The sequence below is a fragment of the Tauraco erythrolophus genome, chromosome 8 (genome assembly GCF_009769465.1).
Source record: "Tauraco erythrolophus isolate bTauEry1 chromosome 8, bTauEry1.pri, whole genome shotgun sequence".
NCBI classification, from domain to species: domain Eukaryota; kingdom Metazoa; phylum Chordata; class Aves; order Musophagiformes; family Musophagidae; genus Tauraco; species Tauraco erythrolophus.
This window is the reverse complement of record NC_141472.1, coordinates 24,282,019-24,295,446: the sequence shown is the minus strand read 5'-3', so window position 1 is coordinate 24,295,446 and position 13,428 is coordinate 24,282,019. Positions and strand designations below refer to the sequence as shown.

At 42.1% G+C, this 13,428-nt stretch overlaps 1 protein-coding gene across 1 annotated transcript in view; it reads right to left on the bottom strand.

Annotated features, from left to right (window-relative positions):
• Window positions 1-7,458, bottom strand: part of COBLL1 (cordon-bleu WH2 repeat protein like 1) — an 82,532-nt gene extending 75,074 nt beyond the window's left edge. Inside the window, exon 1 of the mRNA XM_086615753.1 lies at window positions 7,385-7,458. Within this exon, the coding sequence (XP_086471879.1) occupies window positions 7,385-7,458 (74 nt within the window). The remainder of the gene's footprint in view (window positions 1-7,384) is intronic.
• Window positions 7,459-13,428: the final 5,970 nt, after the last annotated feature.

Genomic DNA, 13,428 nt, shown 5'->3' with positions numbered 1-13,428 from the left:
GAGCAACACAATGATACTTAAAGACACAGTAAAATAGTAAATGACAAAAGCCAAACTTGACACACTGTATTCTTCCCTAGTGCCCTTCTAATTACCTTGATACCTACACATAAAAAGTATTTGGGCAACAGTAACAGCAAGTTTCCACTACTACCCTACTATTGGTGTCATATCCAATAACATTCTTGTTTAACCCATTTTATTCAGCAAAGCTCCCAGCATATCAAACTAGGGGTGGAGCAAAGTCAAATTGGATGCAATACATAATTTAAAAAAAATCATTTTACAAAAGCAATAGAAAAAGCAGTCCCTCCAGGCAATTTTGTCAATAATACATTTGTATTAGAGGGACAACTGAAAGAGATGCTTATGCCTTGCCAATGGCAAAACATTTGAAAGTCACCTGCTAAAAACCCCTGTACAGAGTCTCAGTCTTTAGAAGAAAACACATCTGAAGGTCTGACATGACAGACAGGTAAAATTCCAAAAGGGAAAATTAATTCCCAGCAGGAAACCAAAGCCCATTAAAAGAACAAGATTTTTAAAACAATAAATCAATATTCAGGAATATTAAATTGAAAAGAGGTTTGATTTTAAAGAAAAATATCCACGTTTCTAACGTTGTTATTTTGAGAGAGGGGTGTAGTGTTTTTTTTTTCATTAAGACAGTATCACTTTGTAAAAGAGATGTAGGGCAAAGAACAAAAACTGTACCATCGTTGGTATTTGAGAAAAGTCAAGCTCACAACATTTCTTGTTTAGTATAATCATTTGCATTGTTTGGGAAGGAGATCAGATTCATCTATGTTTTCCAAACCAAGTAGCTGTATTTCCAGAAGAAAAAATAAAACTCAAAGAAATATGCACAAAGGATTTTTAAAATACAGCTAAGAAAGTGCAGTTTGGAAGCTATTTCTTCAATGAAAACCTCTGTACAACTAAAGCTTCCAACAAAACCACTGCTTTCTCACAGAAGAAAGCTTATGTCTAGCTAAAAATATTCATGTGCTCTATTTTCTTTAACTGAAAATAGCAATCCTGACAACCCAAGTCTCGAAGCACAATCAACATATATGCCACTCCCCAGGGAGACATTTCATAGACAGATTAGGGATCCATCCTTCAACCACCTGCAGCGCTTTGATCATTTACAAACACCGAAAGATATATATAAATGTACATGCCTCTTCTGAACTGGATATCCACCTAGCAAATAAACAAATCCAAGAACTCTCAATTCTGTAAAGATTCCCATGGCATTCCACTTCTGATGCATTAAAAAATGCTTGTTAAACTATGAACAAAATTCACTTTTATCCACTAGTCCATCATCATGCAGATTTTAAGTCAGAACACATCTACTGGAACTCCAGTTAGTAAATGTTTAAGTTTACTTTCATACAAAAAGTTCCATTTTTAATTGTGGGACCTTACCTTCGGAGAGAGTTCAGGTAAAACCTCAACTTTTTAATTGCTTGTTACAGCTCAGAACAGCTGAGGGTGATTTCTCCCCCTGAACTCTCTACTGCTGCACGCTGCACAGTCAGAGTTTCCTCTTCATTGTGCTAATGCTGGGCAAGGCCACAGAACTCCTCAGGAGTCTAAGAGCCAACATCTCGGCTTCTTGTCATCCTCTGATGCCCTGATATCAACTCCGTGAGTTTTAGAGTAGCACATAGCGACAGCAAATACAGTAAAGAGCAACTCTTTCTCAAACAGCACGCAGCTACTTGAACTTCAGTCAGAGCAGCAGGTCAGCTGTTGGGGAAGCAAGTGAGAGCCAGGTGTAAAGGAAAGAAAGCCCACAAATCGGATCTGTTTGAACTTGCAAGCAGCAGTGAAAGAGAACACCGGCATTCCTTGTATCCACTCCATTAACAGAGCGACTCATCATATCAACTTGTTAATTTCCAAAAACCAAAAAAAAATGGTTAAGCAGGCGCTACCATTGTTACAACTCCAACGGCTGGCTGGATAATTTGGCATCTGTTGCTCCCCAGCACACTTAAAACTACAACAGTGGCAGCTAGAAACAACAGCAGTCAAGCTAGAAAAACTTGCACACTTAGAAACTTTCTTCCAAGCTACAGTCAAGAAAGGCAGAAGCAGTACTGGACTTCATGAAGGGAGACCTATTTCAATGTCACTAGATTACAGGAGAAACCACTTATTTGCCACTTTAAAATATTCTTAAGTGAGTTAATTTATCTGTCAGATGGCAGGAATCTTGTGAAGATCTTCAGTTTCCTCTAAAATTTAAGCTCTTGGTCCCTTACAATGGGGTCTTTTCTTCTTCGACCCAATACAGATGTGCCTACTCAACATAAATAGTGATCTTCAGGTTTACATAAACACTGTTATCTCCTTTAAAGTTCACCAAAAAAAAAAAAAAATCCAGTAACAATAGAAAGAAAAGAACCTATTCTAACACTGAAACCCTACCTTCCAGACTCCAGCAATTTTTCCCCTCACATGCTTTTGATACTTCAACAAAAAACTAACTCTCACTTTTCCTTTTCACAGGATACCATCACACTTGGACAAAGCTTTGAAATAACTCTCTTGACTTCTCTATTTGTGCATTACCCTCCCACACATTTTTTCACCCTAGCATCCACATTCCTCAACCCCCTAATGTTTCCTTGATCTCATTCCCACAGCAACACACTTCGACATTACCACTGACTACTCCATAGGCACCCAGCTATGACTTCAGACTTGACAAAGTTTGAGTAATCAAACCAGCTTTAAAATGCAACACCCAGTTCGTGCCACCACTGTATCATGCAACTATTTGACTTTGCCTTGGTTAAGGCAGACACATTAAAAAGAACAAAATAATCACCTCAAGAAGTATTACTTGTATGTTCAGAACTCATTTGGCAAATTACCCCCTGGTATGATTAGCATTCAAGTGGCTCCTGATGGGGATCCACCCACAAAGTAGCTAACTCCCTGTTTCAAACATCCAGCAAAACCTATGGTCAAAAATTCTCAAAGTTCTTTCCATTTTGTTACTGCTCAATTAGTTGATCTTCATCAGGGTCACAGGGGTGAGAAAAAATGAGCAAACTATTTATCTGGAAGCCCTCAGCCTAGGAGACAAAGCACATCTCAGACTGGACTGCTTGTTAGACCCACGCCAGCCTACCTTCTGATCCTAGATAGTGCTACAGTTTAGTAGCACAAAAGGTCTTGCACTTACTCATAAATACGTGTACACAATAATGTAGGACACAGAGCAATGGCAACAGCTAATTCATTGCAAGATAAAAACATAGTTTCGGCCCTGACCCAAATGTCACCAAACTGAACAGATTTAGACACACTCCCCCCCACACACAATGTGCTGCTGTGGCTTGGCAATAGAATGCTTGGTTTGAAGCTAGTGCTATACTTTCTGTCCTATACCACACTCCACAACAGCGAGGACTTTCATTTATACTCGAACAAACCTGTGGCTATGTGTGAACTGACTCAACCGACAACATGAAAGAGAGGAAGAGTGCTCACATCAGTATTCTAAGCTTGATGCCAGACACTTCTCAACACTGAGCCACAGCTGATGTCTCCAGAGATCCGTAATCTGATTGAAATGATTTGATAAAAACTCAAGTTACACACACAAGAGAAAAACTAAATTTCTTGTTCTTTCGGAAGACATCTCTCACTTCCTCAGACAGCCCTAATCATGTGAAAAAGACTTCTTTCCTGCTCTTCTTATTAAACGTTTCAAAAATATTCACTAGGCCAAGCAACCAGGGAATGGGAGTGTTTCTGGCAGTAAGCTAACCGAAGCTGAGTTTGGCTCTGCTCCCCCTTCTCCCTGCCACCCTCCCCCCTCCCCCATCTCCATCTTCAGCCCCTGGAGAGCAGCTGTATCTCCTAAGCATGTTTTCATTAGACACACACACACACACATAAAAAAGCCAAAACAGAGGGGGTTTGCTTAGGTAAAGCAGGTCAGAAGCTGTTATTTTGAAAGTAAGCATATAGCTTTAAACATGATTTAAGGGAACAAATGAAATAATGTAAAATTGCCAGAAACTGATTAGAATTTTATTAAAGGTGGACCTAAATGCACATCCTAATATTTCAAAGGAAATCTATCTTTTGTTTACCAAAATCCAAATTTGCTCCAATATTCTAAATGCATATTAATTTACAATAGAGTTTGTCATGATAAAAGCCCATGTCAACTCATGAAATCTACCTGTTCATGCATAAATTTATTTCCCCCAGAGAACAGGATTGCTATCCAGCCATAGCAGGAAAACTGTGTTGAAGAGGCAGGATACCAACCATGGCAACTTTTTTTTTTTTTTAAGTATTAAACCACACATTTTCCTATCATCCTGTAACACAGCCAATACATAAAGCAAATTCGGCTCTGTGATGAACAGGAGCAGACTGTGTCAACCGACCTGGCAGGAGCACACTGTCATGAGTGCATGCTCAGACTCCAGGCAACATAGATGAGCTACAAAATGCCTTAAAATATGTCCAGCCAAGTTTCTTCTGCTACCAGAAAAAACTGTGTGTCATGTCCAGCGAGTTACTGGGCACACCTTCTATTCACCATATTCCAAAAAATTCCAGCCAGTTACTGGGCACACCTTCTATTCACCATATTAAAAATAAAAATGCAGCACAGGCTGTTTTTAAAAATCTTTACTGGTTTACCTTGATTGCAGGGTGAGAATAACATAGGTGTAATTTTCCTCAAATCCAAGCAAACACTTTTACCCACAACCAGTTTTAATAAACAATTTTTCAATAGGAAAGAATAATCTTGCATGCAAAAAAAAAAAAAAGCCTTCCAGAATATAACTACAGGATCTTTTCCCAGAACTTGTTATCACAGAACTGATAACAAAATTCTATATTGAAGAGCCACCAATGATTAAGTTATATTGAACTTCCAAGGCTAAGTAAACATCAATACTTGAAAACTCACAGAACACCTTTAACAGCTCTAGCTGCCTTGGCAGTTAGCACAAATAGATTTTCTAAACCGTGAAGAGTTATCAGTAATTACAACACATAACTTCCAACAGTGATTTAAAAACACATTTACTGGTAAACAGTTTTCAGCTGCAGATTAACAACATTCTCCTGGCTAGACAGGTTAAGAAGAGATGCAACACAGTATCATATCTTTTGGTAATTCATTTAAAGAAAACTGAAATTCTTCCCAGATTGCACAATTGTTCCTATAGTCTCAGGGAGAGAACTACAGTACTGCTTACTATTAAAAAACGTATCTGTGGATCATCGTCAGTAAACTGGGAGTTGCCATTTCTGCAGGTATATCCAGATTTTTTTCCTCAAATCCACCATTTGGATGAGAAAACGAGACCATCTTCAGGAAATAATTAAGATTGCCAATAAAGAACTCTTGTTATAACAAGAAAGGAATGGTAAATTGATTTCTTAAGTACTAAATTATATGGGAACAGCTGATAAAAGGTCTGAAAATATATCTGCAGGGCCAACGCAAATAAGCACTGCTCATAGCTACACATTTTTCAAAAGTGAGATGGGAATGCTGACAGGTGTTTGAAGTCACATTACGGGATCACACTACTTTTCCTGACTTAGAGAAACCAAGTGGCAGCCAAAATTCAGTATAACCAACAGCTTTATGGCAGGTGACAGGCCCAGAGAAGCTGTCAGAACAACCAAAATTTGATTGTGCCTTTTTGCTTGTTTTCATGTTCCTTCCCGCAAGTAAAACTGAGGACCTTCAAGACACACTGTTTTAGTCACTTCCTAACCCAGCATCCTGCTCTATTACCATACGCTCAGTCCTTTCTACACTGCTTACATACCCCAAGTCTTAAAAACACAGTAATTATCTATACTGTAATTACACCTTCTACTTTGATTAACAATATAAACTTTGTTTCTCAATGGCCATAAATGTGGAATTGCCACAAGGCCCTAAGCGAATAAATAACCCTCCTCTATGACTCTTCCATACTCACTACAGCCATGACTTCGAATTGATCTGATTACTACTGCAAATACTACAGTAAAGACCATTGGCTGCACCCGTTTATCCTGTATTCACTTGGCGAGAAATCCAGTGAACCCATTTTCGTGTATAATACGAACGCTTCAAGAAAGTCTTGGTGTTAAAAACGCTCACCATGTATTTTTTCCCTTCTATTTACAGATAACTGCAGTAGCCTTGTCAATATTTTGAATCCCTCAAGTTCCTACTGAAGTTATTAACTGAATTATTTTTCTTCAAACATACTTAACTATTTAACGGGAAGTCCTCCTCCTCCTGATCTGTAAGTGGGGTAGTTTCACTCAGATTCAAAATTATATTATTTAAAGTTACATTTTATGACAGATTATAAGCAACTCGTCAGAGGAGGCCAACATTTAAAAACAAACCAACCCTTTCACTTCTCCCAACAGATGCTGCTTGTTTATGTTTTTTCCTCTTCCAACGTGGGCAGTTACCAAAGCCCCGAGCAGCGCCCAGCTCTCCCACACCGCCACCACCGACCGCTTTTACACAGCGAACGGAGAGCCAGCGCGCACGCACACCTCGCAGCTGGCCAGACTGCTACGTTTTGCGTTTCCGAGGCTCCCCAGAGGAGCCGATCCCGACAGCGAAGCGCTCCCCGACAGGAACGGCACCAGCGGCTGCTGGCAGGCAGGTCACGGCCCGTCCCTGCGGAAATGCCCCCGGCGAGAGGCGAGGGCGGGCGGCGCAGCCCGGGCACGCACGCCGCTGCTCAGCCAGGCACCTCCGAGGCGGGCGATGCGACAGACCTGTCCCGCAGCCCCGGCCCGCCGGAGAGCCCGTTTTCGGTCAGGGGAAGCGGCCGAAATGCCGTCGAGGCGCGGCGCACGGTGCCCTGTCCGCCCACCCGCCCGCTCCCGCCGCCGTTTAACGGTCGCGCTGCTCCATCTGCCTCCGGCACGGCTCCCGCGCGGAGCTTCGGCCTCGCTCCCTCCGCCGGGGCAGCCAGGGGAAGGGGCACACGCACTCCACGCCGGCGCGGGGAGCCTTCGCTCACCCCTGGCTGCCTCCCGAACACCGCACCTCGCAGCCAGACGCGCGCAGCACCGGCCTCTACGCCCCGAGATGCCCCCTCGCACCTCACCTCAGCCGGCCTCACGCACGGCCCGGCACGGCCACGGCTTCCCACTGGCTGCCCCTCTGGAGCCGGGGGACGCCCGGGCCTCCCGCCCGGGCCTCCCGCCCGTGCGGTGAGCTGTGCTTACCCTGAGGGCGGCGGGGCGGCCGCCTGATGAGCGCGGCCGTCCATGCCGGCGGCTTGGTGAGCGCGGGTCAGCTCTCCGGGAGTAGGGCGGGCGCAGCGGCTGGGATCCGCCCGCACGGCGCCTCAGCTCCCCGCCTCACCTGCTCGGGGCGGGCTGAGGAAGACGGCCCCGCTCTGCCGCCCCCAGCGCCGCTTTGCCCCCGAGCCCAGGCATTCCCCGCTGGTTACAGCGCGGCCGTGGAGCGCCTTCCCGGGGCGGGGGCCACGCACACGACTCTGCCGGACTCCCTGCGCCGGGGCGGCCGCTCGCTGAACCACACCTTGGGCGGAGAGGAAAAGAAAACCAACAAAAAAACACGAAAGCAAAAAAAAAAAAACCAACTTCGCGGCTAGAAACTTGAAACGCAGAACCCTCCCTGCTCCGGCACCCATGGAGAAACAGAGGCTCCCTGTTCCCGTCCCAGCTCCTCCCTCCCTTTCCCGCTGCCTGCCCGCCTCCACACACCCGGCTCTCCCTCCAGCGACGGCCCGACGCCCGGCCGGTGCGGGGACTCCGCTCGGCCCGGGCCGCGGGCTGTCAGCAGCCAGCGGGGGCAGGGCCGCTCCGCTCGGCTGGAATTTTCCTCTCCCCGAGCAAAGCGTCCCGGCGGCCGCCTCGGGCTCGGCCCTTCCCCATTCCAGCCACCAGGGCGCGGGGCGAAATCCCTACAGGTGGGGAGAGTCGGGCGCGGAGCAGGGCGACTGCCCCGGAGGCGGGAGCCGGCGGCGGGATCCAGCGCCCTCGGGCGAACCGTTCTGCTCAGTGATCAGAGCGAGGTCGCCCCGCGCCCCTCGTGGACCGCTCCGGGGACTCGTCTCGGGCGTGTGCGCCGACGTTTCCCTGCCGCTGCCCCGCGCTCCCCGAAGCCCACCCCTGCCCCGCGTCCCCGGCCGCTGGCGGGCAGCCTCGGCGGCCGGGGCACGGCCCGACCCCGCCGTGTCACGGGTAGCTGCCCACCGGGGCTCAGAGAGGCTTCAGCACGGCCTTCAGTTTGCCCTTTGACGGCACTTCAGCCTTTCCCGTGCGACAAGCGGCTCCTTCGCAGCACCTAGGGAGGGATCTCTCAGTGCGCGCTGCTTACCCCTGTCGGCACAGAGCTCCTTTCCAGCTGTGCTGTGGGATCAGGAGATGATATTGCACGGTAAAATACAACTCTGTGCAAGTAATGTTCTGTCCAGTGCTTAAGACAAGTTGAAAAGTAGCCAAAGATGAAGCGTTTACACATTTTTTTTTTTTCCATAGGGAAAAAGCAGAAGACTACATTTTAGTATACATGTCCTTTTTCTGACTAGTTCCAAGACTAAAACTCTGGAAAAAAAAGTATTATAATGGTCCATTCTATGTTAATATTCATAATATGAACATTGTCTAATATATAGTACAATACAGATACTGTACTTCAATAATATTTTGCGCTTCCCAGTATGTCCTTCTCATTTGTACTATGCTTCTTTAATAAAGATTTTCTTCTGCTTTTATTTTCCGCTTCTTCAACAGAGATTAAATAACCCTGAAGCTGCCTGTTTTGACAGACCCTAGAGGTTGTTCACACCCTGAACAACGACATGCCATTATCAGCCACGCCCCGCTAATCTGTGTAAGTTTCTTAAACCAAAAAATTAATCACTGATGAGTCAGACGGATTTTCCATGGTCCACTTTTCAAAGAGATGGTATTCAACAAATTGATCAATAAGAAGAATCTCAAGAACAATTCCACTGAAGACATTAGGTAAGTCTCTGACCCTTTTGCTTTTTTGACAGTCCATTTTCTTTTCTCACGCTTCTCAAATTGTTTGGCCACTTCCTTGGTTAGGATGAAGGCTGACAAATAATTCCTTTGTATGTTGACTGTTCCTGCAGTAAGGGCAGGGTAACTTTCTGCATTCAGACCGTAGCCTCAGCTTAAGCACAAAAGAACTTCATGTTTCCAACCAGCTACTTCTGGGACAAAACCATTAAGTGACCGTATCTTCTAAACGGTAATGAAACTCACATGTTGCAAAAGTGTGATATGATTTAACACTATAGTGCTGTTTCAACTCAACTAAAGACCACTGTATATTATTAAGAATAATTATGTAAGTTGGTGTGATGTTGTCATCCCTTCTAATCAACTTTGCCAGACCACCAACAGATAAGGAACTGTTGTACCATTCTCTTTGAAGTCTCATTTGAAAACCACTATATGCTGTAGTCTAATTCTTTTGGCAAGTACTATTGCCATGAAGATTGCAATCTATTGAATATCTCACATAGGCTAATAATAGAAACTCAGCAATGCCAGGGAGAAAACTGACATCAGGGAAATAAATGAAAAAAATAATTGTTAGTGGTGGCAATTTCCAATAGAGACTGAGGAAGTATCTAAAAAAGCAGTTCACTGAACAAGCCAGTCTCACTTAAGAGGGGAGAGGTTATGCTTATCTTCTCACACTACCACTTCTCTCATTCAAATCTCGGTTGTTAACTAAACACCTCTGAAATGCTGATCCCTAGAAACACTGTAGGCTCTAAACTTGAGTGCCTGCAGGCCATGTTCTGCAGTGAGTTTTATGACTTAAAATAGTGGGATTTATGAGATACTGAAGATACCACTTGTCCTGGGGATCTCAGTTTTTAAAAACAAATTCTAGACTCCTATGACGCTTTGTTTTTTAACAATAGAAAATCAGTTCTGTGTTTGAGTTTCGTAAGATGTTGACAGTGTCAAACTCTTTTTTATTTTTCTATTTTTAAAAAGTTCATAACTTTGTCCTGAACTCAAAACATTGCTCATACAAAGCAAACGTAACTCTCATACACAATAAACAGAAGGCTGCAAGAAGGAATACCAAGTAAATAAGCTACTAATGCACTATTCATGTCTCTCCAATTGAATAGTTGAAAGAAAGAACATCTAAATAAAAGTTTCCTAGCTTTTTCAAGCTCATCTGTGAAGATATCATCGTATCAGTTAACAAAGTGGCAGGTTATTACTTGCACAGTTACAATAATGTCATCTTTTGATAATGGTTTGAGGTAAAACAATCATTTAGCTGGAGGCATTAATCCATGGGACAAGCCACCACTCACTGCACACAGTGAATGTGCTTGGTGCCATTGTATATTCAGTATAAATATTTGTAGATTAATACCCGGTTCTGATTACTGTTAGCATAACCTTCAAGTTATGCTTGTAGTGAGAACTGTTAATTCCAACTACTATTTGAAGGAGAACCTCTGTCTTAGGTAGAGACATGGAGTTCCAGGCAGCTTACTAAGTATGGGTTCTTTATACAAGTTAAATTATAAAAAAAAACAAAGCTCTGCCTGTTCTGAAAAGGCAGTAATATCCCATGGCATTTTTCATAACAGTCAAGAGTTGTCCTAGATGGTTTGGTGAAAATCTTCATGCCTTCACCCACACGGTAGGATGGTGCTGGTGGTTGCTCTCCTCTGTTCAAGAGAGTGCCAGAAATGTGGAATACAAATATTTGGGGATGAAAGACACTGTAGAAATGTAACAGACCATATGATTTTTCAAACAGGTATGCCCATTATCACCTGTGGTGAAAGCTATTAGAAATCTTAAATAGACCACAGGAGTCTTACAATATTTTTCACTACTGTAAAGGTCTGTTTACAAGGTCTTTCTTTTAAATTTTTTTCATATATAAGTGTATTAGTGGCATTTTGTGATTTAAAAATGTAATCTGAATGCTCTCCTAATGTAGTTTTGTACATAGAAAATCATACTGTATCACACAGTAGCTGTTTTGAATAATGTTGTGCCATGGTGTGAAACACAATATGGAATTGAAGGGTGTTTTCTCTGTTAAATTAATTTTATGATGCACAATTAAAATATATTAGAAAGCTGAGCTGTTTTATTCTTCCAGTATAGCAGACACAATAAAAAGCAGATTTTACCCTTATAGTATAAACATAAACCAAGGAATTATTGTATGACTTTTGCTTTTGTTTAAATAAAAACTAAATCTGTATGTAATTTTTTCTACAGAGCAGGCAATCAGCTTACATCGCATCCTGTTGAACAGTTGCCTTTTCTGTGTTTGCATTCCAGCATGTGGGTGAGGTTTGGGGAAGCATGCACACGCATGCATACAGCCACTGAAAGTATTGCTGTAGGCACAGGGACAGGTTTTTGTGCCCATCTAAACTCTGTGCTTAATTGAAGAACACTATACACATCTCATCTATAAATACACAAAAGGAATAGTAAGCATTTTGTTAACACCTTTTTTCTAAGGAGCTCGGGGAGCATTTCTAAATAGTAAAATGTTACCACAACAAAGAAGTAAAAATTATTATTTCTATTTCTCATGTTAAATAACCTCGATGCCTGGAGATTATGCAATTTGCTAAAATCGCAGCTAGTTAACAACACAACTGGGATAGCACCACTTTATATCACAACTAGTGGTATTCTCTACTCTCATCAGCAGATGATCTTAAAGAAAATTGGATTACAACAATAAAAGGCATCTACCTGTGTGAATCCAATATTTTTAAGTACATGGAAAATTATGAAACTGGTTTTAAAATGAGTAGCCTCAAAATCTGCATCAGAGATTTACCAAGTGGGCACTGATGTATGGATTTGGTAAACATCTGAGCATAAAGACATCCTACACAATATGGATTGATGGATTTATATTCAGTTTATGGTAGGGCCACTGATTTTTTTAATGAGAGTTGAATAGAATAGAATAGTTCAGTTGGGAGGGACCTGCAACAATCATGTAGTCCAACTACCTGACCACTTGGACTGGTTGATTGTTGTGCAATGGAATATATAAAAGAATGATTTCTCTCCTCTTACACAAGGAAAAAGTAGAAAATAGTTCAAGTTAGGACTGTCCTATCTATGTGACCCAAAGTAATATTGAAATTACCCTACAGCTGGGTTTGCACTAGTGTACTGCTTTGCAATGGAGTCCAATTATAGTAACTAAAGCGTCACAGACTCTGTTAACCTAAACAGGATTACACATGTAGTACCATTCAGTCTTTGTGCTTAATGTTATATTTTATTAATTTTTATGTAGATCATATCTGTGCTGGCCATCTACACAAAGACAGGTTTCTCCCCGAGGAGACAGATCATGTTATTCTAAATTGTAAGCAATGCAGTTGTCCGTTTAACTCTTTGGCCTGCTAGACGAACTACAAATAAGACAACAAAGAGGTACCCCATATACTGTCAGACATAGGACTAAGTAATTTTTGTCTTTTAAAGAGGGTTTTCCCAATAGTTGCAACCACACATAATAGTAAATGCAGGGTCAGATCCAAAAATATTTTCTTCTTTCATTAATATAGTCCCAAATATATTTTGTTCCTAATGTGTACATTACAGGCATTTAATTTCTTAGAGATACATTGTCCTTTTGAGTCATATTTAATGCATTCCCATTGCTACCATTGTGTTTTTACTCTGCCAGTGTTTTATTTTTGCCTTTGGATCATCAAGGTGAATGTTTTACCATGTTACGTGTCATGGTTTGTAAGTTATTTTGCTTGTTGAACAGTATTTTTGGGAATGCATTAAATAACAATTAGTCAGGTATTCATGTGGAATAACTTCACACTTGAGTAATACTAGAAAGCTTCAGATGATGCGGAGTAATGAGTGATTTAAGATATAGAATCGCAGATGCCCTGTTGCAATGTTAATTACTTTTTAAAACTGCTTTGTCTAAAGCTTTCAAATCATGTTAACCACAATAGTTGCAATAAAGGACAGATGAGTGAATTTAGATGTTAATCTTACCTAAGGTTCAGAAGACACTACAAGTTCACTGAATTGCTGTTATGCACTAAATTTACAAATTATGAATGTTCATATATAACTAGGAGAGCATGCTGTGCAAGAATCCTCAACACTGAAGTCTGTAAAGTCTGAACACTAAAAAATACTTATGAAGAAAAACACCTTGGAAAAAATACATTCATAATATTCGTTCAAGTGATTAGTAATGCATTAGCTTATGTCTTACTGTATCATAAAATAACACTACAAGAAACATAATATCCTTTTTCTATTAGAAAAACATACTTAGATCCAAGAGAGATTTGGGAATTTCTTCAACAGAGATACAGAAAATATAGCAATAGCTAAGCTATCAGTAGAGGAGTTATC